The sequence below is a fragment of the Cavia porcellus genome, unplaced genomic scaffold, assembly GCF_034190915.1.
Source record: "Cavia porcellus strain 051 isolate PalLab524CR breed Dunkin Hartley unplaced genomic scaffold, mCavPor4.1 scaffold_10, whole genome shotgun sequence".
NCBI classification, from domain to species: Eukaryota; Metazoa; Chordata; class Mammalia; order Rodentia; family Caviidae; genus Cavia; species Cavia porcellus.
The window spans coordinates 83072921-83097084 of NW_026947493.1; the positions used below are offsets into that span (position 1 = coordinate 83072921).

The 24164-nt window shown below is 43.4% G+C and overlaps 2 protein-coding genes across 5 annotated transcripts in view; one reads left to right on the forward strand and one right to left on the reverse strand.

The window, feature by feature from the left end:
* Mrpl13 (mitochondrial ribosomal protein L13) overlaps positions 1-18781 on the reverse strand; it is a 33617-nt gene extending 14836 nt beyond the window's left edge. Inside the window, exons 1-4 of one of the 2 annotated variants that reach the window (XM_003480176.4) lie at positions 18582-18781; positions 15024-15147; positions 9041-9134; positions 6061-6121 (exon numbers count right to left, since the gene is read on the reverse strand). In XM_003480176.4, the coding sequence (XP_003480224.2) occupies positions 6061-6121; positions 9041-9134; positions 15024-15147; positions 18582-18662 (360 nt within the window). In that variant the 5' untranslated portion in view covers positions 18663-18781. Of the gene's footprint in view, positions 1-6060; positions 6122-9040; positions 9135-15023; positions 15148-18534; positions 18557-18581 lie in introns of those variants that run through there. The other variant, XM_063257683.1, reaches the window with a different exon arrangement.
* Positions 18782-18860: 79 nt separating this feature from the next.
* The window catches only part of Mtbp (MDM2 binding protein), a 74523-nt gene continuing 69219 nt past the window's right edge, over positions 18861-24164 (forward strand). For all 3 annotated transcript variants that reach the window (XM_013144165.3, XM_063257682.1, XM_013144166.3), the window contains exons 1-5: positions 18861-19081; positions 19849-19929; positions 21724-21797; positions 21879-22030; positions 23472-23530. In XM_013144165.3, the coding sequence (XP_012999619.2) occupies positions 18964-19081; positions 19849-19929; positions 21724-21797; positions 21879-22030; positions 23472-23530 (484 nt within the window). In that variant the 5' untranslated portion in view covers positions 18861-18963. The remainder of the gene's footprint in view (positions 19082-19848; positions 19930-21723; positions 21798-21878; positions 22031-23471; positions 23531-24164) is intronic.

The following is a 24164-nucleotide window of genomic DNA, read 5'->3' on the forward strand; positions in this document are numbered from 1 at the left end:
GAATCAGACAAACACATCCCTGTGTGCCTGCCACAGCTGGGGGAGTCTCAGTGTAGACACCCAGGCTGAGAGAAGCAGCATCCCCCATCCCACTGCACACCCCTGGCCATCGGGGAGGCCCCAGTGTAGCTGCACAGGTCTGGAAAAGCCCACTCGTGCCCTGCTACCTCCCCGTACACCTGGGGTCAGAGGTGGCTGTCCCCACAGGTGGCTGTCCCATGACCCTACACTGTGGAAGGGGAGCCAATGTAGGAAGTGTCTGGGGCCCCACAACCAGCTTACTGGGAGGAACCCAGGAGAATGGAGCAAAAGGCAATCTCAGACCTCAAGCCCACACAGAACAATTGTGGGAGATACAACCGTGGGAGAAAATGGAAATCACACACCTAAAACCTCCAAGAGGATAGCAACCGAAGTAGGGAGACGACTTCACGAGAATGTAAAAGTAATAAAACTAGAAATAATGTCTCAAGTAAAAGGAGAAATGAAAAACAATGAAATAATTGCTCAGCATATCTAAAGAAGACATAGATTAAAAAAAAAAGGAGCACTGGAAAATGATGGAAACCTTGAATGAACAATATACAAAGAAATTACAATGCATGGAACAGGTTCAAAGAGATATCCAGGAAATTAAAAAGTCAATCGAAAGCTGGCAAAACTGCTTGAAAGAGACTGAAGACAGACTTTACCTTGAAGACAGGATTGCTTCTAGCAACCATGAAAGATCTTTTAAAAATAATAAGGAACCAGGAAATAATAATTCAATGGCTGCAAGACAACGCAAAGAGAAATAACTTAAGAATGACAGGCATCAATGAAGAAGCAGGAGTCAACAAAAATGAAATTAAAAGGCCGTTTACAGAAGTAATAGCAGAAAACTTCCCAAATATGGGAAAAGGATCTGGCATACAGACAAGTGAGGCATATAGGACTCCAGCTAGCCATAACCAAAGTAAATCTACACCCAGACATACAGTAATCAAGATCCTGGAAATTCAGCACAAGAATATAATATTAAAAGCTGTTAGAGAAAAGAAATAGATCACCTATAAAGGAAAACCAATCAGAATCACAGCAGATTTGTCAATACAAACCATCAAGTCAAGAATAGTTTAGAGTGAAGTGTTTCAAATCCTGAAAGAAAACAGCTTGCTACCCAGATTGATGTACCCTGCAAAAAAACTTTGAAAATTGATGGAAAAATAAGATACTTCCATGATAAAGAACAATTGAAAGAATTCCTGACCACCAAACCAACCCTACAGAGAGTGCTTAAGGACAAAGAGAGAGATAAACCTGACCACGGTTCCAGGTACAGCAGCAGAAGAGGGCCACCAAACAGGACGGGCAACTGAATGAAGGGGAAAAGTGGAGGGCCAACAGCAGGACAGCAGGGCACAGACAAACCAATGTATGCTGGTTGTAACCATTAATTAGATGCCCCAGGTCAGCAATAAAAAGAAACACGGCAAATGGATCAAGGAACAAGATCCATCAATATACTGTATATAGGAAACACATTTAACTTGAAAGGAAATTCATAGACAAAATCAAAGGGGAGAAAACAATTGTTCCATGTGACAGGAGATGAGAAAAAAACAAAGGTAGCTTGCCCATCAACTGTGGAATGGATAAGCAAGATATGGTACTGTTATACAGTGGAAAGCTACTCAGCTATAAAGTAGGATCATCTCAAGGCTCCTGTAGGTAAATGGATGGAACTAGAGGTCATGTTCATGGGTGAAACAGTTTGAATTCATACGGGTGAACACTAGCATAAAAAACAAAAGGAGTTAGAGGGATCCAAAAACACAATAGATATTATAAAAGTGATAGGGGAGGAAACACGTAGGAGAAGTGGTAACCAGAGTTAATTTCTTATTGTCTTGTCTTGAACTCTTGCGATGTTTTCACAATTTTGTTAGGTTTGGTTCAGTTCTGTCTTGTTTTATTAGACTTTACTGTGTGTGATGCTACGGACAGCTATTTTGAACATAATGGGATATATTATGGTAATCATGGTTGGTTTCTTATTATCTTGAAGTCCTACAATGCTTTCATTCTTTTGTTTGGTTTGATTTTATTACCTGTGATGGCATGAACAGCTACTTTGAAGAAAACAAGGCATTACAGTAGCCATTGTTCATTTCCTGTTACCTGGTTTTGAAGTCCTGTTATGTTTTCATTCTTTTCTTTTGATTGGATTCAATCTGTTTTCTATGATTTGATTTCACTATGTATGAGGATACAGACAGCTATCTCGATGAGAACAAGAAACATTATGGTATTGTTGATTTCCTGTTGTCTTTTTTTGAAGGTCCACAATGCTTTCATTTTTTAGATTGGTTTTCTACCATTTTGTTTTGTTTGATCATACTGTGTACGGACAACGATTTAGAAGAAAACAAGAGCCATTTCGGTAGCCACTGTAGATCTCCCATTGTCTGGCTGTGAAGCCCTGTGTTGCTTGCACTGTTCTGTTGTGATTTGCTTTGTTCTGTTTTGTTTTGTTCTCTTTAAAATAAAACAAAAAAATAAACTCATGTATGTGCCCGTTGCTGAGAGCATATCAAGACGTTTTCTAAACTTCCATATGAATCTGTGGCTCAAGTCCTCTGACACACACTGGTCAGCCAGAAGCCCGGAAGCCCTCATCCTGTCCCACCCTGCGGGACACCACGCGTCTCACTTCAGCACTGGGACCCTGCATCACACGCGTGTGCACACTCCGGGGCAGCAGTCCAGGATGGCCTACTGCGGGGACGCACTCCTTTTTAAATCTCACGGCGCTGCCAAGTGGCATTACACCTAGCCTCCTTTCGCGGAGGAGCAAACAGATTTACAGAGGACAAAGGACTCCTCAACTCCACACATCCAGCACAGCGGTGCTGGGGCTCCAGCCAGGCGCAGGCGGCCCCACCCCTGGGACACACAGAGGCCGTCCAGCCGTGTCCACCACACCTCCCCTCCTGGGCTCACTACCAGGGCAGAGCCTTTTGTCCCTGCAGGACCCATGTCTGGGTGAATGCGCGCTCTGTGACTGCTCTCGTTTTTATTCTCACGGTCGGTCTGGATGGGGCTTTCTGTGTCATTTGGTCAGTGGAGGCCTCTGAGGGCCTCTGAGCACAGTGCTCCAGGGCACGCATGCTCACACTCTGAGGCTGAAATCCAATGTGTGCTAAAGCGAACCCACCAAAGCCACTTTTGCTGATCAGGGCTGCCCCATAGGAGGTTCCCCTTCCTCTTGTTACCTCATCGAATCAGACCCCGAAACCCCAGGAATATGGAAGCTAGTGACATGCGATAGATATCTCTGTTTAAGGGTTTACGTTGCGGAGACTTTACTATTTGTAGATTTTACTGTCAAAAGCAAAAGCAGTGACAAATCCACTTCCCCAGTCACACAAGCTGCACTGTGCCCGCTTCCCACTCATTGGAGAGTGGCCACTACAGCATGCACAGAACAGTTCCCCTGGCCGCTTTCATCTGCAGCAGTGGGGCTGGGCCCTGGGTCTTCCCACCACGCTGCACCCCAGCCTTAACAAAACCTTTCCTGGGAGACAAGGGTATACTAAGTTGTCCAGGAGACCTGAACCTGAGATGCTCCCGCCCTGGCTTCCCAGCCCTGTGCTGGGATCACAGGTCTGTTCCACCAGGCCCAGACACATTTTTTAATGCTTTAAAAGTCATACAAGCCAGGTATGGTGGCACACACCTGTAATCCCAGCACTTGGGAAGCTGAGGCAAGAGGATCATTGCAAGTTCAAGACCAGCTTGGATTACAAAGTGAGCTCAAGACCAGCCTGCACTGCACAGGGAGACCTGGTTTCAAAAGACAAAAAATAAAAGCCATACAGACAACTGACAATGTTAAGACTACTTAGCATCTTTTCTGGATAAGCAAGCCATTGTCTCTTCTGAATATTATGTTATAAAAATTATTGTATTGTATTAGTGGGGTTACCTGACACTTGGTTTTCATAATCATAAAAGTGTAGTTGTATTTATTTGAGTTACCAAACAGGTACTTTAAAAATATCTGTCCTATTAAATAAACATCACACTAAAACTAGGAAAAGTTAGAAAATATGAAAAGGTTATAAGCTAACAGGAAGAAAAAAAAGATACACAAACACAAAGAAATAGATGTGAAAAGTACACAGATGTAATCCAGGAATTCTAGCTGAACAGACTTAGGGGTAAGCTGTAAGAAATTAAAAAAATAAAAAAAGATAGTAGAAAGAATGGCTAATAAACATTCAAGACCTTCCTCATATAATCTGCAATCCACAGGCTTGTGGCATTTATTGCATAAAAAATAACTATATTAACTAAAAGAAAGAAAATATAATAAAATACAGACAGAAAATCTCTTAGATTAAAATACATAAGATAGAATTCAATGTATTTAGTTGAATTACAATTTTCTGTTTATAAAAATATAAAATATACTCAACAAACTACTATTACTCACGTAACTATTAAAGTTTTGTTTTTTTTTTTTTTTTGGTACCAGGGATTGAACTCATAACCTCGTGCTTGCCAGGAAGGCACTTGTGCCACTGCGCTAAATCCTCAGCCCCCTTAGCTATTAAATATTAAGTAACATATTTTACCAACATTCCAAGCTACACCAATAATCAGGGTTCACTAACAAAACAAATGATCTGAAAAGTTCCATAAAGAAAGTCCTAATTAGAAAATTACGACTGTGGGCAGAGCCCACTGTTGCAGACAAGCATGGGGAGCAAGCTAGAAATAAAATAACTGATTTCTTCATGGAGTGATTGTTTTCAAAGACCAAATTAAGATTTTAAAAGTTAAGCTCTTTCAATAGGTTAAAACTGCAAGTGGTTTACCTCTGAAATATTTTCTAATACTTTAGCAAGTACTTTGAAATAATTTCAATTTTTGTTTATAAAAAATAATTTTGAGCAATTTTTATAAATGTTATCAAATGTTAGATTTCTTGTATTAAAAAGTTGGGCTATACTGCCTCCTAGAGTACAATGAAAAAATAGAAAATAATTTGTAAATTTAAAAAATCGACAAAGTATTAAAACTATGAAGTGTTTTAACAGTTATGGTTCATTATTGTCAACAGCCTTTATAACTTTTAATATATGCAAGTCATAGTATTAAAAAATACAGTGACCTTTAACAGTCTTTAAAAGGCTAGTTATGAAACAGAACACTAAATACTATCTAGGAAGCGATCTCTGAGCATACATTTTTTAAGACACACATGAACAATCCAAAATAAACAGTAAAATAAGGAACTTCAACAGGGTCTGTCAGGACTTGTTAATATCCGCACCCCGCCAACTATTTTAGGAAAATCAGCAAAGAAGGGTTTCAGAGTCTAGCCTGTTCATTCATACAGGTTTTGAGGTAACAGCTCACAGTCCCTGAAGGGAAAACACTCTCAGCCCAAGGGCAGAGCTAAAGGCCACTTCTCCTGAGTGCTAAAGGAAGAAACCGGGCGACAGGAGACTGCTGTGCCACGCTGGGCGCTGGCATGCCCATTGGGACGGCGCCTGGTGTGAGTCCAGGGTCAGGTGAAGCAGCAAGCACCACCAAAGCCAGTGACGCTGTTTATAAAAATGTGTTGGAGTCAGCGGAGGCCGGAGGCCAGAAGGTCCCTCAGCGTAGAGCCCCGGGGCTGGCGTCTGTCTGTCCTGATGGCCTCGCGCGGGCGAAGCTTGCGTTCCGATAGGTCGCCATCTGGGGGCCAGGAGGCCCCTTCGCTAGCGAGGATCTCTCCGGAAAGGCAAGGGGGCGGGGATTTCTCAAAAGGCTTTTGCAGATCGCTAACCGGTTCAAAATCGCTTGCACGCCAGGTTCACCTTACAGAAGCTCCAGGTATATGGAGGGTAAAGGAGCCTTCCGGAAGCCTGCCCAGAGGTGGGGCTCCACAGCACACGCCTGCCCCGAGAGAGCCTGAGCAGAAGCAGCAACCCGCAGACCCGGAAAGGCTTCAGTCCTGCCTGACAGCTGCACCGGAAGAAGCCCAGCACCCCACCAGGTGCCCCAGACGCCCACGGAGCCCAGACTCACCGCCACAGGGTCCCGCAGGTGGAGCTGCTTCGCGGTCACCTGCCGGAATCCGCCGGGGTAGCTGTGAAGGCAGCACAGAGTCAGAGCTGTGCGGGCTGGGCTGGGGGTCCTAACTTAGGCACTGCTTTACAGCACCACTTCCGGTGGCCGTTACACTCCCTTCCCGGGTGCTATTTATGGGTGTCTCAGAATGAAGGGTGGCGGTGCTGCGGAAACGCCACTGCCTGGAGCCCACTGAGATTTCACCAGTGACAGCTCCGCACCTGCAAACACTTATTAGTGTGGCCACGTTTCCCGATTTTAAGTTGCCCGCTCACTCACTCACTTTATCACTGCCTGACTTAAAACAGGAGCAGCAATGAGCCGGGCTCCTTTGAGCTTCCCCCAAAATGAGGCAAACAGGCAGGGCGGGCCGGGCCCAGAGACTGCCCGCGAGACTCCTCCAGCGGGAGCAGGGCCCATCCTCCTACCGATCGTCCTCCTAACTGCCCGCTAAGGGCCACCGGAGTTACACGTGGCTCTGAGCAAAAAACACTTCACTGCGTTCAGATCACATTATATACAAGATGGCTAAACTGACAAATGGAACTACCTGTGATAGTATTAGTCAGCTTAGTAACTTGGATTTCCCAGATCCAGGTCTGAAACTAGGTTGCCCCACCAACTAAGTTTTATCAGTTTGGATTAGGCAACTACGGTTACCTGTCTACAAAGATTTTACTCATATAAAAAATAGCATCTTCTCCAACTCCTTAACAAGATTTCTGATTTGAATAAGAAAGTATCTGCAAAAGAACTTAAGAAATTTAAAACAAAAACATATACTAATAAAAATTAAAACTGAGAATAAAATAAATTTAAAACAAAAACAATATACGGATTTTTCTGTTCTGACCCTGAACAGAAAAAGTTTCAATGATTATTAGAAAAAGGGAAAAAATTGGAAAATCAGTGCATGCTACAAAAAAATTTAAAACATTTTAAAGATGATTTAAGGAGTAACATTTTAGATATAAAACTTAAACTTAGAAGTTTATTGATAGCTATTGATAGCTAATTTTCAAACTAGTGTTATTTTATCTTTTTCACACAATTTCAGTTTCAGAAAAAGAAATATCTGCCTAGACTTCTGCTCCTGTATTGTCTCCATGGAAAAACACTGTAAATTCTATGCAAAAGATTACCTTTCTAATTTTAACATTGGGACAGTAGACTCTAAAGTGTAAAACCATTTATGCTGTGTTTCAGGGGCCTGGCCTTCTTCCTGCACTATCTGGAAAGCTAATATAAAATTCTGCACAAGCAAAGACTGGAGTAATCCAATACTCATTGATTTTTACTAGAGAAAACTAAAACTGCATGCTTTCCTCCAGGGCGGGACACCCTGGATGGAGTGAGGGGGGATCTGTTTAAAGACAGCTGGGGCTTGGGGTGCAATTAGCTCAGCAGGTGTTTACTGGAAGGGTACGAGGGCCACGCAGGTAAGTATGATGGTTCCAGTAAGCAGTAAGCCATGCTTCTGACCCAGGCTGAAACATTCTGGGTGAGTTAGATGCGAGCGTTCATCCAACCCCTAAGTGCCTGGAAATGAATATTTAATCATATAAAAATAACAGTAAAGAAAATCCTAGAGAAACTTTGTTTTAAAAAAGGTAAAACAAACATGTAATAGTAGATTAACAGTGTTAATAGATGAGATGTTCCCAGAAGGCAGTGGGGAAAGGATGGAAACCTCATCAGAACATAAATGAAATAGATGCCTTCAAAACAGTAGAGCTTCCTCATTATTAAATTATTTTTACTTCTGTAGTGACATGCTTTCGTATACAGTAGTAAAGTGGTGTTTGGAAACACTTGTCAAAGGCCCGTAAACGGTCACTCGTCAGATGGTTCCCAGAGATTTAGTTTATATAACCTCGTACAGCTAAAAGGTTGATAAAAATATTTGCTGGCTTTTTGTAAAAGCAAAAATTTTCATTTCAAAAAGTGGAATAACAAGCAAGTGTGGCGAATCATGAGATTTAATTCATTCTCTCTCTTTCTCCCTCTCCCTCTCTCCCCTGTAACACACTACAACACAGTGACCAGGACAGTATTTACAAAAAGTCTCTCTGTGAGGCATGATGATGCATCCCTATAACCTAAAACTCCAGCTGAGGGAGGAGGAACCTAAGTTTGAGCCCAGGTCCAGCAACTTAGCAACTCTGTCAAAAAAATAAAAACAAACAAACAGACAAAAAAAAAAAAAAAAAAAAAAAAAAAAAAAAAAAAAAAAAAAAAACCCACAAAGGGTGGCGCGGGGCTGGAGGCACATCTGGAACAGAAGGAATGCTTCTTTACATTTATCCCCGCCTGCACCTGATGCATAAGGAAATATCTAGAAGGAAGAGGACACTAACACTGAGCACAGTGAAGGGCGTGCAGTTGGATTAGAGCAGAACCGCAGCGCTGCTGCAGGGCGAGGCACAGCCGGGAGCAGTGTCTGTGCCAGGCCTGGGTCCGAGCTGTACGTGGCGGCAGAGGACCCGGGCTCAAGGGTGGCCGGTGGCGGATGGTAATGCGGTCCTGGGCCACATTACCTGAGGTCGGCCCACAGGGGTGTTCCTGTGGGCGAGGTCCTGACAGACAAGGCTGAGCCTGGGGAGGCGGACTGGTCCTTGGCCCTGGTGTCGGGCAGGGGTTTACAAAGGCCTGGGAACAGCAAGAGACGGACCACGCCACGGGAAGCAGAAATGGACCAAGAGAGGCTGACTGAGCAGAGGGGCTGTGTGAAGCTCATGGGAGAAATAAATGCTGTCAGGAAATATCGAGGGCTGACACGGTCTGGTGTTTGTTTTGGTGAATAAATTATGCTGTGACAAGTAAAATCAGTACGTTTTTAAATGCCACGTCTGGAAACCCCATTTTTCCTTTTAAAGAAGAGCGCAGCATTAGCAAAACGAGACCCTTTGACAGTTTCCCCATCGTGTCACCGTCTTACCCAGTGTGTGAGGAGTACACTTTTTGTTCCCATTTGTTTCCAGAAAACGCGATGTGTCGTGTGTTCATGATGACAACGTGATCTCCACAGTCACCTGGGTTTAAAAAGAAATCAGACAGGCTATGAAAACTCACAATCTTAGAGAAAAAGTGGCCTTGATTATCTGTGAAGTTATCAACGTCCAAACAAGATATTGAAATAATAGAAATCAAATCACAGTGCAACATCAAACATCCTTGAACAGATTCATTACATTTTTATATAGCACCTGAGAATAGAAAGGGTTGGCGGGCCATTTGGAAAATCTCAACACAGGAAAGTACAGGAAATTCAATAAAGATGCCAGTAGTAACAATCCATCCTTTAATGCAAACTACTGCTATTCCTATTATTCTTCCCATTAACAATCACCTTTTTGTTGTTGTTGTTGTTGTTGATAGCCAGCATCAACTCACAACCTTGTGCTTGCCAGGCAGGCACTTACGCCACTGAGCTAAATCGCCAACCCCAACAATTACATTTCATTAAAAATGTCTGTATTAGTACCTTTAATTAATACAAATTAACAGGGAAAATGAAAACAGTACATATATAGATGTAATTTTACCAATAGGTAAATTGAAAAAATGTGGAACATTACAATCAAATTTAGAGAATAGAACACTGTTATGCTTTACTACTGACACAGATTTTTTTTTCCAACAACAACTAACTTTAAACTGCCATTCCTAAGACTATAAACATATGTGACAGAACAGATGATCTAAGGGAAAAATATATATACATTTTATATATGTACATTTTAAATATATACATACACATACATACACACCTAATTTCTGGTGAAAAATAGCCAAGTTTGGCTGTTCTTCTAAAAACAAGTCAATATGGAAGTTTTCACATGAACCACTGATCACAACAAAGCCAAGTAATCTGAAAGCATTTATTACATGCTCATTCTAATGGAAAAGAACAAACTTCAAAAGATTCTAGATGCTTAAGAAAACATGTCACTAAAAGCAGGAAGTACCAGTCAAGACTACACTATAAGGCTCTATGCAGAGACTGCATTTGAATTTTTTTAAAATCAGGACCTGAACTCATGACCTCGCACTTGCCAGGCAGGGTCTTGTGCTGCTGAGCTAAATCCCTGGCCATGCAGAGACCGTAACTGAATAGCAGACACTACACAATTCTGTAGCTACACAGGACAAGGGTAACGGTGGTTTTCATGGCTGGAGTAAAAGGGAACACACAGATACAACCCCAGAAAGCTGGCTGTCCAAGGCCTGCAAAACAGTCTGACAGCACATTGTCTGCAATGACAAAAGTGCCTAGCTTTGGCCCAGGTGGGACTCTGTGGCAACTGGTCAAAAGCTTCAGAAAAACACAGAAGCAGCTCTCTGGGCCACTGCAAAGCATGCTGAAATGAATGACCTCGGCTTTCTTCCAGCAATTTACAGCTGATGAAGCTAAAGCCTTTTCCGAGTAAGACAGATGCCCAAGTGCACATTTTAAGCCCCTCAACATCAGGTTCTTTCCCTACTAGCTACTTGAAGAAAAAATGGAATCTTTAAATTTTCCACTAAAATGAAATTCATGTTTTAAATGCTGTTTAAACTTTAAATATGTAGAAAATACCTTGAGTCACTAAAAAAAAAATAAAAACAAACAAAACCACACACTGCCGGGCATGACTCTTGCTACTAGAAACACAGCAATGCATGTCCCCGGAGTCCCTGTTCTCAATGGATCTCATGCTCTGGTGCAGTGGGTGGAGCCCACGGCGGGCTGTTCCTCATCACTGGAAGAAAGCTCTCAAAGGCTCCCATCACTGCTCCAATGGCAGGTGTTGACTATAAAGAAGCAGGTAAATAATAGGGGACGTTCCTAGAGCTGATAAAAGTGGGGACAGAGTTTTAGGGGGATGCATTATTCATCGATCCAGTATCATCTCACCAACCGAGGCTCTCATTTCTCTGGCATAAATGAAGAGGCCATGGCTATGCTGCGTGGTGAGGGCCAGCCTGGATCTGTAACACACGGTCGTGTAACTTCCCAGAGCACCTGTCCCGTTCACACCTGCACCAGCCACACAAGTCCTCGGTTCTCGGCCCCCGGGCCGCATCCGCAGTCACTGCTTTTAGCTTAGCTATTCTGAGATGTGTGGTGATGTCTCACGGTGGCTTTACTTTGCACCTCTCTAATGGCTTACAGTATCTTCTCCTGGGCTTCTTGCCTTCTGTTCATAAATTTGGCTCATTTTTGATCTAGATTTTAATTGTTGAGTTTCAAAAATTCTTTATGCATTCTAGATACAAGTCATCTGTTGGCTATGTGGATTCTAAATAGGGTTCACCAAAAAAGTGCATCTGCATTTTAGCTGATGGCCATGCTAATCCATGTCTGGCTGATGGGCACCACCGTGAGTGCCTCACATAGCTGCAGAGGCCAAAGGGAGCTTGTATGAATCTCTTGAGGCCTCAATAAATTTAGTATTAAAATACATATGTATAAAATATAATTACAATTTTTACTTCTCCTGATGCACACGGGTTTTGGTGGACTCTGCCCTTTCTTCCAGTCGGCAGCTTCTCTTTTCAGCCCCCCAAGTCAGAGCTCCCCACTAAGCACTCTGCTGTGGCACCGTGGCTTTTCAGGGGCGCTGGCTGGAGCCCTGGAGTCCTCAAAAGGAATTTAGGGGGAAGAGGCCAACATCTTTTCTCTCCTTCCCCAAGTGCAGTACTGCTTTCAATAGTCAGATCTGCTTTAAGAAATGTTTGAAAACAGATATTTCAAATCAGGAATAAACAGGAAAGTTTAGCTTTGGGCTTTATGTTTATACCCAAATACCTACTTCAACATCACTTTCGGTAACCCTGAACTTGGTGTGGTTACTGTGACAGATGATCATGGAGTCACCAGAAAATCCGAGGGTACAGACAGTGCAACACTAACCAGACAGCTGTTATCGCGGGTTTCCAAAGCAAAGGTTTCCATCCACCCTCTGTAGGATGACACTCTAGGAGGGAGATGAGGTACGGACACACCACTCAGAGCGCAGAGCGGAAATGATGTGATAACCAACAGCTGAGACAGGCTGACACTTAGCTGAACAGTGAGAGAGAATCATTTTAGGCGAGCTCATGCAGAGCGCCATAAACTCACAAGGCAGGCCACCAGAGACAGGGTCACAAATCGGCCTCTTCTGACCGTGGGGCAGGCTCGCGTTCCTGACATTAACCTTTAAGAGCCGAGTGGGGAACGTGAAGGTAATCTAGAAGAACCTCAGTAGTGCTAAAGCAGTGTTTCCCTCTGCTTCTTTTAGACGCACATTTTTTCTCCTCAGTGAATTGCCTGTTCACGGTGAAAGGCGCAGAGTACTCTGGCATATTAAAATCACACTCCACAAATCACCAGTGATGCTTCTTTTATCAGTAAAAAAATAAAACATATTCAAAAATGTCCTAGTCTCAAGTTCGGAGGGACCGTTCTTTTTAGGAAGACGAGGGAATCTTTCAGCAGTTTTACATTAGTTCCCACAGCGCCACTGACCCTAAAACCAGGCAGGGGCAGACTGTGAACGGCCTTGAGGCAGAGCCCACGTCTGCAGGCAAGGCTGCTGCAGCAGCAGCGCTGAGCCGGGGTGCACACGGCCATGGCAGCAGGGAGGCCGAGGCAGGAGGAGGACACGTGGGCTACACAAGGAGACTCTGTCTGAGAAAACCAAACCAGACCAAAGAGCGAGGGCAGCAGGCTGGAGAGGTGGGAGACACGGCGGGAGACACAGGGGCCTCGTGGGGCTCCCTGAGGGGCACTGGCGAGGCTCTGGCTTCCATTCTGACCTCTGTCTGGAACACACAGGCACGGATCAGTCGAAAGCCTCAGTGGGGGAAGAGACAGTGAGACGCGCTAGGTGTCAGATGCACTTCTAACCTTTGAAGTAACTGCACGTATGGAGGAGGAGTCACTGACGAAGCGATGGTTTCAGAGCAGAGGAACTAAAAGGTCAGAGGCGCTGCCGGCTGGGGGGGCGCTGGACGGAGCCAGCCGGTCAGCTGTGAGCAAAGCAGCGGGCTCCCGGACCTTCCCAACAGGCTCGCGGGCTGGCGATGTCTACCTGGCGCCTCCCAGGGGCCTCAGAGTTGCTGAGCAGCAGCTGGTCATGGCCTCTGTCACCTGGGAGCTGCCACCCAGAGGCGCATGTGGGAGGGCTTCGCCTGAGGGCCAAGGATGGAAATCGCCGCCCCAGGCTGCAGCCTCCTCTCCACTTCTCAGTGACGGGGAAGCAGAGGGGCCTGGGGACAAGCGTCGGCAGAGGGGCACAGACGGGAGTGGCGCTGAGGACACAACCGGAGGGGGTGTTTCCAGGAGAGAAGTCTCCACAAAACTCAGCCGGATTCCCCCAAAGGTTCATGATGACAAAAAGATAAAACAAGTATCCTCAGCTAAGAGACTTAAGGAACATCACGACTAATGGCAATTAGTAAACCTTGGGTAGGTTTGGGTTCAACTAAATAACAGGAGAGCCCTTGACACCATTAGGGAACTTTAAAAAGCACTGGCTAAGCACCTGAACAACTTCATGGCTATGTGTCTTCTTAGCTGTGGCAATGGTATTCTAGTTCCACAGGAAGATACCCCTGTTCTTAGGAGATACATGCTACAGCACTTGGAGTAAGAGCATGACAATGAAATCTGTGACATTTTCAAGTGACTGAATGAGAAAACATGGTAGAATGTTACCAACCCTGTAATCTGGCTGTGGAGGAAGGGGAAATTCACTGTACTATTCTTTAAGCTTTTCTGAAGTTTAAAAACATTCATTATTTTTAAAAAATGTGAAAGAGAAATTACCCAATGGAAAAATGAACAAAACATTTAAAGACATTTTGCAGAAGAGATTACAAATGCCAAGAAACTAATGAAAAGATACTCATTACATATTTATAATCAGGAAAATGCATACAAAACCACATGAGCATTTCACATTCCTTGAGGAGTCAAAACTAGAAAGTGCCTAGCTATCACCCAAGTGACCTTAGTGGCGGTGAGGGCCTCTCGTGTGCTGCTGGCTGAGGACTCAGAGACTCAACAGCTCCCCGCTTGTTGGGCATTCCTGGCCTGTGTGTCTTAGAAACAAATCGCTCCACATGCGCATCGAGACAAAGGTACACAAATATTAACACAACACTGTTTGCAATGGAAGGAGAAAAGGAAACAGTGCTGACTGTGTGAGTCTCCATCTCATCACTATAACCACTGCTATGACTTTTCTTTAAAATATGCACACATAGGCCAGGGGTGTAGCTTGGTGAGTTTCACTCCTAGTGCAAAACAAAAAATTACATGCACATATATTACACATCTTTGTGTGTTTGATACATCTTACAATAGAAAGTAAAAAATGTGATTGCAGCAAATGCTACTGATGGGCTATATGTGTGAATCCGGTAGAGAAATGTCTTGGTGTTGCCAAATCAAACCACCTATAAGTAGAACTCTTTTAGAATAATTTTTGTACCATTTTAGGAGAAAGATACAGAAAAGCAAATCTCTTACTCCGAAAACAGTGAAATGTAAGCTTCCATGCCCAGCTAGCTCTACAAAACTTTCTGGGAAAAGAGAAGACGATTATGAGTGAGTTCCTTTATTTTTAAAAAGTCTCTACTGCAGTGCATGGTACACGTGAAAAGACATGGAGCAGAGGGAGCTCACGGTGCAAATCAGGGCACTCAGGAAAGCAGAGGGCCATTGTTAATTTTCTTGACAATGGCATAAAATGGGACTATTCCAGGAAAACTGGTCCAGGTGGGTTTCCCATGAATAAGCCAAATGCTGCTGTAGTGACTCCTGAGTTCTCAGAACACGAGGGGCCTTAAGCACAGCCAGTCAAAGCCCACCAGGGTTATACTCAGGCACAAGAGCAGCCCTCGCAGTTAAGGGTCCGGCCAGCGCGAACGGCAGGTACGGTGATACTCACTTGTTTGATGGTACACAGGTTTATGCAACCCTTGGAGCCTGTTCGATGCCACAGCAGCAAGTTTGCCAGGAGGCTGCATTTTCCCGTCTAAGAGATACCACATCCGGGCAAAAGTGGCCCATTGCTTGAGCAAAAAGACAGAAACAAAGAGCTATAATTAAAAATGGGAGGAATTTAATTATTGCTGTATGCTTTGATATGTACTTTACAGGTAATGTCAACAATTATTTGAGAAACATGTATGTAATATATAAAAGCATCATTAAAAACCCTTTTGTATACACCAACATATTAGCTTAAAAAAATACAAATGGAAGTACTCTACAATGAAAAGTTCAGGACACTGAAGAAAGAAAATAGACACTAGAACACAGAAAAGATTGCTCTACAAATAAGCCCACATTCGTGGATTAGCAGAATTAATTTTGTTAAAATGACCATGCTACCAACAGCAACCTTCAGATTTATCACAATTACCATCAAAACACTGACTTTCTTCATAGAACTAGAAAAAACAATCCTGAAATTCACATGAAAACACAAACTCCTCAAAACAGCCAAACAATCCTAAGCTAAAATAGCAAGGCTGGAAGCCTCACAACACTCTGATTTTAGACTATAGTACAAGTCATAGTAGCAAAAACTGCATGGCACTGGCACAAAAATAGACACAAAGACCAGTGACAGAGGCCACACAGCCAAATCCACTCACAGAGGGCACCTGGTTCCAGACAAAGGAATCAGAAATGTATCTTGGAGAAGGCAACCACTGTAATAAATGGTGCTGGGAAAACGGATATCCATGCGTTGAAGACTGGAGGTAGATGGCTATCACTTACTCTCCCAAAAATCAACTGAAAGTGGACCAAAGACCTACATATAAGACTTGAAGCTTTGACACTACTAAAAGAAAACACAGGGGAAACACTTGAAACCGCAGACACAGGCAAAGACTTCCTGACTAGAACTCCGATAGTCTAAGAAGTAATAGCAAAAATCAACAAACGGGACACTATATCAAATCAAATGTCTCTGCACAGCAAGAGAAACAGCTAACAGAATGAGGAGAAAACCTACACAGCGGGAGAAAATTTGCCAGCTACTATTCTGACAGAGGATTAATGTCTGAAAAAATCAAATAGCCCAATCAATACATGGGCAAATGAGCTGAACAGACACTTCTAAAAATGTTCAACAACTTCAGCCATTAGGGAAATGTAAGTCAAAACTACACTGAATTCCACGTCACCCCAGTCAGAATGACTATCATCAAAAATACCAAATACCAACAAATGCTGGCGAGGATGCAGGGGTGAGGGTAGCGGAAGAAGCCTTCTTCACTCTGGTGGGAACCTAAACTGGCACAGGCTGTGTGGAAATTAGAAAGTGGCTTCCTCAAAAATGTAAAAACAGAGCTCCTGTTTGATCCAGCTATCCTCCCCTCGGTCCATCCTTAAGGAATTAAAAGCCGGAAGACTACAGGGACGCCTGCACATCTGCTTACCGTGGCAGCCAAGACAAGGAAGCAGCCCAAGGGCCCACCTACAGACGAGGGGCAAACAATGTTGTGGAGTGTATACACAACACAGTGTTACTTAGCTGTAAAGGGGAAATTTTTGTTATCTGCAGGGAAATGGATGCAGCTGGAGATCAACATGCCGACCAAAACAAGCTGGACTCAGAATGACAAACATCACATGTTGCCTCTAATATATGAGGTCTAAAAAAGATGGCATGAAAGTAAAGGAAAAACAATGCAGTTCGGTACGGGGTGCACACCTGTAATCCCAGCACTCGGGAGGCTGAGGCAGGAGGAATGCTGGGAGTTTAAGGCCGGCCTGAACTGCATGGTGAAACCCTGTCTCAAAAGACAAAAAAAAAAAAAAAAAAAAAAAAAGAAGAAGGAAGAGAAAAGTGGGAGATTATTGTAAGTTAACAGGAAGGGAATAAGGGAAGGATGGGAGTGTAAGAGGTGTAACAAGGGGAATGTAAACAACCAAAATATACAATTTGAAACTCACTATTTTGTAAAGTTAATGGGCGCTAATAAAAGGAAAAAATGATCCACCCTAGATCATGAGAGAAGGGAAGGGCGGGGGTGGGGGGGGGTGACAATGAGAGGGCGGGAATGATTGAAATGTTATATACCTGTGCAAATGTGCCAAAATGTAACCTGCAAACCCTACAACTACTACGCACTAGTACTTTTCTTAATGGAAAAAGGAAAAAAAATGACTATCACAAATATGCTTTTATTTCTATTTCTGGAAAAAAGGAAATTTGTCAGTATTCTCATTACTCTGAGTAGGTACTACACTACATGGAAGCCAAATGTCAAGTTGGAAACTGAAGACCATTCAGTTATTCAATTCCAGAGGAGAGTGAAACAGAACAAAGTATCTGGGAAAGTATGGCTGAAGGTGAAGGGTTTTAAGTTTTAAAGAATTGTCCCACACCTCTAAGTTGCTTCAGATACAGAACACTGTTTTTGCAGGATTCGTCAATGTCTTTATACTCTAAGAAAATTCAACATATCAGAGGTTAGACAACACTAGACAACTAGACTTATGGTTTTATTTATGTTTTTGCATAACTGGGAGTGAACCCAAAAACTCCCTTACTGAGCTACATCCCCAATTCATCCTAAAATTTATTTTGCGGTAGCATTCTGCTAAATTGCCTAGGTTGGGTTCCAACTTCTGATCCTCCTGCCTCAGGTTCCCAGAGTGCTGGGATTATAAGCAAGCACCACCACACTGGGCTTGGTGGTTTTATTTTCAACTGAATTACCATGAACTTCAAACTAGCCTACAGAGAAGCAGGAGATCAGTTTCCTCCTATCCACTGCAGACTAATACTTTGATAGAAAAAAAGCATTTTAACAAAGTACAAATGATGCCAGAACGTCAAACGGCTATGAACATTTAAAAATGTTTAATTTCACTTTCTACATCCACCTCATCACAGACAGGAAACAAACACTCCTAATCGGAACTACCTTTGAAGCAGCCTGGCAACCTGCTGGAAACCCAGCGCCCCTTCTTCCCTACGCCAGCGTCCCCCTCTGCTACCCTGCATCTGAGGACAGCTGCCCTCAGCTCTTCCAGCTGCCCAAACCCGAACACTCAGACAGCAGTCCCTGTTTTTCCTTTTGCTGTCTGCCCACATTCAGTCTTCCAACAAACACCCCTCGCTCCGACCTCAAAGAAACCCGAATCTGTCCAACTCCAGCGTTAGGGGCCGGGCTCGCCTGCCGCACCGTGTCGCCCTGGGATCAAAACCCTCCGGCCCGGCTCTTCAGCGCTCTACAACGGCGATCCACCTAACTACCGCTCTGACCGCCTCTCCTATTCTTCCCTAGGGGAAAAAAAGGCGCGGGGCCGAGGACAAGACACAGGCAGCCAGCGGCGGCCAGACCCGCGAACCCGTCTGTGCCTTCCACGGGCGCCTCCCGGCCGCGGGTTCCGGACTCTTTCCCGATTCAGCTTTGTTCCTAAGTCCGCCGGCTCACCGCTGTCCTTCTGCCGGTCTAAGGAACAGCGTCGAGTCCGGGCTCACCTGCGGCGCCCTGGAGAAGCTCGACATGTCTACCCACTTCGCGGCCTCCGCTCCAGGAAGCCAGGCTGGGCCGTCACCCATACGAGTTCGGCCGGAAACGCACAGAACCTGGCACGACAGTTCCTAGCCCGTCCAGCTGTCGCCTGCTTCTTCTCCTTCACGGGATTCCTTGCAGTCTTCCTACGCTAACATTCTTATCAAGAAAGGAGGAAATAATGGTATTAGCGAGAAAATTATGCCCGAGAAGAACTTCCTAAAGGTCCTAGAAACCTACGTAACACAGACGGTGGACACAATTTCCAGCCGAACCAAACGGAAGAGAACCGGAAGTGCATCGGAGGCGCGGCTGTTTTGAGACCTGGAAACCGCTTCGAGCCGGGAGATGGATCGGTACTTGCTGCTGGTGATATGGGGAGAAGGAAAGTTTCCACTGGTGGCCAGTGAGGAAGCAGAGCATGGACCAGAGGTGTCGTCGAGTGGCTGTAGCGAGAAACAGCCTGGTGAGCGTGGGGTTTAGAAAGGGCGGGAACGGGCGGCGGGAGGGAACGCCCTTCCAGTTTGATCAGGTTCGCTGGCGAGTAGTGTGGGTCGAAATGTCCCAAAAGAGATCTAACGGGAGCCAAAAAACACACCAGCTTCGCGGCAAAGTCGGTACAAACGTGTGGATCAAAATCCTCGCACCCCAGAATTCAGGGCACAGTAAAAAATTGAATTCCCCATTCCTTAGCTATGGTCTTTCCTCTTTAGAAATAGGAGTTCGGTAAATGCTTATGCCTTCCATGTTCCCCTTGCAGTTAGTACGGAAAGGAACGACACAGGTAAGGGTCTTGCAGACCCAGAGTTCACAGTCTAATGGGTGGTGACATCGCACTTGGAATCAAAGTTTTAAAAGCAAATGATAAATTTATACGGTTTTAACAGGGCGAATTGCTTTTTAGCGCTCCTTTCGAGACTGTTTTGCATTTTACTTGTTTTGATCTAGCAGATCTTTTGAGGAGCGAGTGTATGTGATCGTGTAAAAATTGTCATGACCGTTTCTCTGTTTTGTGGAAGAAATTTTCGATTTGTGCTATGTGTAAACCAAGAGCTTTCTGTATATCCTCTCTGGCTTTCAGCTTATTCTATAAAAATTTGAGTAGATCTTGATCAGCATACAGGCAGTTGTTTTCTGTATACCATACTGGTCTTGACAGTCTCTGATGGTGAAATGGAAATCAGTCTATATTGTGGAACTTTGAGCTGCTGACTTAGAGTGTTTGCTTTTCAGATTTTGCAGCCGCAAATGTTTATCACCTCCTAAGAAGAAGCATTAGTGCTTCCATCAGCCCCGAGGATAGTGCTTTCCCTGGTAAGCATAACATGACACTTCATTTCTCTGACATAGAATTTATATTGGGAATTAGTTTAATTAACTTGATCATTTAGAAGTACAAAAAATATTGCTGACTTTGCAAAAGGAACCAGAATTCAGGGTATCTTAAAGGTTCTCAAAAAAAAAAAAAAAACATTACCTTTCCCTTCCTGATAAATCCTAAATGTCATAAAAGTTATTGAAATTATTCTATTTTTTCAACTTTAATTTTACTTCCATTATACACATTCTTGCCCATCTTTAGATACATATAGTATAGGTAATGTGGCCTATTTGGGGCTGGGGATTTAGCTCAGTGGCATAAGCACCTGCCTGGCAAGTGTGAGGTGAGTTTGATCCCAGGCACCAAAAAAACAGGAGGATTTTGTTTTGATTAAAACTATGTTGTTAGTGCTCCCAAGTGACTTATTTACCATTTTTTTTCTCTGTCTTTACTTCAAAATGCAGAGTCTGGCTAGAGATGGATTATAGACTCATTAATGTATAATATCAGTTGAAGCCATAAGAAAGAAGGGGTTGCTTATTAATAGTGGGAAGAATAGAAAATCTAAAACAGATTCCCAATATTTAAAGGAACCAACACCAGTTTTTAAAGGACCAAGAGGGAGCAGTCAGAGAAATAGCCATATAAATCACATGCTTTACGGAAAAAGAGGTCAAGTGGATCATCTTGGATTCTTTTGTTTTACTCTTCTGCTGAGAGGCCAAGTAAAAACAGAACTAGAAACTGCTAGATTTAGTAAAGTAAACTATTGATGCCTATGATGAGTGTAGTTTCAATGGCACAAAACAAAATGAAAAATCATTGGAGCAAAGTGGGAAAGTTGATGAGCTAAAGCAAGCAGTTAAGTAAGACAGAAAACTTCTCCATTAAGATAAAGTAATAGTGATCACTGAAAAGGGGACGTACGGGTAAAAGGACTTCATTTGAAAAAAAAAATGCTGCCTTGAGAAATAGTTGTATTTAAATGCTAATGAGAGGAACAGATTCGCGTAAGCTGGCCAGGGTCCCAGAGGAGTCCGAGGACTAGTACTGGGTTGGAGGTCACTGCCCCTTGCAGGTAAGGGGAAGAAATGAGCAGAGACTTATGGGGCGAAAATGGAGTTGTGCATTTCCTGAAACGTGTGATTGCTAATAGCTCCTGTTTTCCTAAAGAAACAGGAAGTAAAGTGTCCTGCTGAGGTTATTAGAGCAAGCTAGCGATGGACACTTAGATCTGACCCAGCTTCCATGAGTGAAGCCTCACTACATTTTGCCTCTTCTTTGAGTCTGGTTTTGTAACTAGCTCTAAATTCTTCCTGATTGCTCTGCTAGAAGCTGGCGGGTGGCCTTTAATGGCTTGTCTTCCTGGAATATTGCCTTTCTAAGCGTAGCATCTCTTGGTAGCCAGGCTGGACCAAGGCTACGTGATCTTTGGGGAGAGAGTTGTTTTCCCTTGATAACTTATATGGCTTTGGGCTCTCCACTGGTAATAACCGTAGGTATATTTTTCAATATCTTTAGAGTAGATCGAAATGCTTTTTAAATGATGATTCAAATAATATGGATTTTGTATTACAATAAACTAATGCAAAGTGTTTTATTTTTATGCTCTTGAACCAGATTGTTCTGCTTGAATTTTTAGCAGAGACTTTTAAAAAGATAGCTGGATTGATCTTGGAGAACTGTAGAGTGTATTTCCGTAATATGCAACCTTTTAAGCATGCGTAGCATGCCGTCAGTTTATGTGTGGGCCACTGGGTTGTAATAAGCGTGATTTTGTTTCCAAGCCTGTTCAGTGGGCGGCGTTCCTGGCTCCAAGAAGTGGTTCTTTGCCGTGCAGACCGTGTCTGGCTTTTACCAGGTAATTGCTGCCAGCCAAAGCCTTCAGCCCGCTCCGGAGCTCATGCAGCTGTGGTTTTAATACAGTCTTTCCATGTATTAGTTTTGTAGCTCTGATTGGCAAGAGATACATTTTGATGCAGAAAAAGATAAGATTGAAGATGCCCTTCAAACTAATATTCAGGAATGCTTGAGTGCTGCCGAGTGTTTTGAAGAAGACGACGCTAACAGCAGAGAGTCCTTGAGCTTGGCTGAGTACGTGTATGCTCTTTTTATACCATTTTAAGATACTTAGCTTCCGAGAGTTCCTTTTAAGTCAGGAAAATGAAATTTACATGTCGTAGCATCTATAGTAAGGAAATTTTATTAACTGAAAGTGTGAACTCTTCATTTTGGAAGAAATTAGGCAATTTGGGTCTTTCATCATAAAGGTCTTTAAAATGAACAAACTGATACCGACAATGTTTTCTTTCTTAACATTGCATTGCGAGGATTATAAAGTGGTATTTTAACTAATACATCACTTGCTTGAAGGTAGATTTTGACTGATAGCATATTTAAAATTTAACTTGGAGTGTTAGGGTTAGCTTTCAAACCAAAATGTTATTTTCCTTTTCCTGTTTAAAGCTGAAAACCTGTGATTTTGTAAAAGCACGTATGGATCTTCAGCATTATTTTTTATTCATACAGTGTACCTGTGAACCGTGCAGGCTGTGAACACGCCATTACTAGTTTCCAGATCCTGTCTTTTGCACTGCTTCCCGCAGGTAGACATTGTAGGGCTGGACGCAGGGGTCAGCAGCGTGGTCCCTGTTCCTATGATCTCAGGCCAGGCACATGACTTCTGGACCTTTCTCCTCACCCATGAGGTCTTGAGGCTCCTTTATGTTTTCCAATTTGCCTTTAATTTGCCTTAAAGTTCTTACAAATCCTTGTTTCCCCACCACATTAGAAAAGAGGACAAGTATAAAAGTAAAACTAGGCGGGTGTGGTGGCGCACACCTGTAATCCCAGCACTCGGGAGCTGAGGCAGGAGGATTGTTGCAAGTTTAAAACCAGCCTGGGCTACAATGTGAGCTCAAGGCCAGCTGAACTGCATAGCGAGACCCTGTCTCAAAAGACCTACCCCCCAAAAAAGAGGTAAAACTTCTGGTAAGTAACTTAATGATTATTTCCACAAGAGGGAGCCTGAAAACTACAATTTACCTTTGTCTGAACAGTATTAGTGCAGAATAGAAGATTTCATTATCTATGTGACCATCTCCTTTGAGAAAATCTCATCACAGGGACAGTTTTATATCCTCAGGATTTAAAGGATCTGAAGAGAATATCATGCTGTTAAATGTGATTTACAGAGAAGCAGTGTCTCCTTTAGTAAAGACTTAGAGTTTGCCTTGAGGGTTCAGAAAAACGTTTGGTCTATTAGTTATCGTTTATAGTTAACATAAAAAGTGCAACCTAGGGACTTTGCTTCCTTGTCATTTCGCTAATTACAGCTGTTTTGTGATACAAGGCCATAGGTAGTGTTAGAGTCCTAGCTGCCGCCCTTACTGGCCACATGTGTCCATGGTGAGAGTGACAGTGTGGCAGCAGTCATCGGGATGGGGTCAGGGAATAAGGACAGTGCGTGTGCTGTGCTTAGCACATGGCCACCCCGCCTCCCTGACTGACTGTTTCCTCCTCCTTTTTGTTTTAGGCTGTATGAAGAATCTGCAGAAAGCTTGCACCAGTTAGCAGACCAGCTTCCTGCCCCCGGTAACCATGACCTCCTCATAATTTGCATCTTTTTAGATACTTTTTTCAGCGTGGGTGATGAATTTAGTCTTTATGCTCATAGTCTCACTTCTCATCTTGAAATTCAAGATGAAAACTGTGAACCACTTCTCTAAATGCTTGTAATTATTATGCATCACAAATGTATACTAATAAAAATGGCTTAATTGAAATTTATACAAAACGTACTGCACTATCTTAATAAGCCTGTTGCTGAGACCTTACAGTGCTTTTTACTATTTTCTAGACAAAATTAGTTTTTTATATTCTACGCAAAAATTAGAATTTAGAAAATTAACTCTTTAGGTCTCCTTATTTAATTATTATTTGAAACCCTCTCACACTCTCTCGCGTTGTGTTTCGGAATGTTTTCTATTTGGAGAGTACCAACTCCAGAAAGCAGCTTTTGCAGGCTGGACTTTTCAGACAAGGCTCTTTCCTGGCAGAGCTGGTGGCCTGGCAGCGAATGGGACGCTGGGCTGTGACAGGAGCACTTTGCTGGGTACTCTTTCTGCAGAACCACTTTTCCCTGAAATGCAAAGCATCCTTTGTGAAATGTGATGTCGCTGTACCCTTAATGCTGTTTTTGTTCTGAGCATTAACAAGGAGGTGTCCC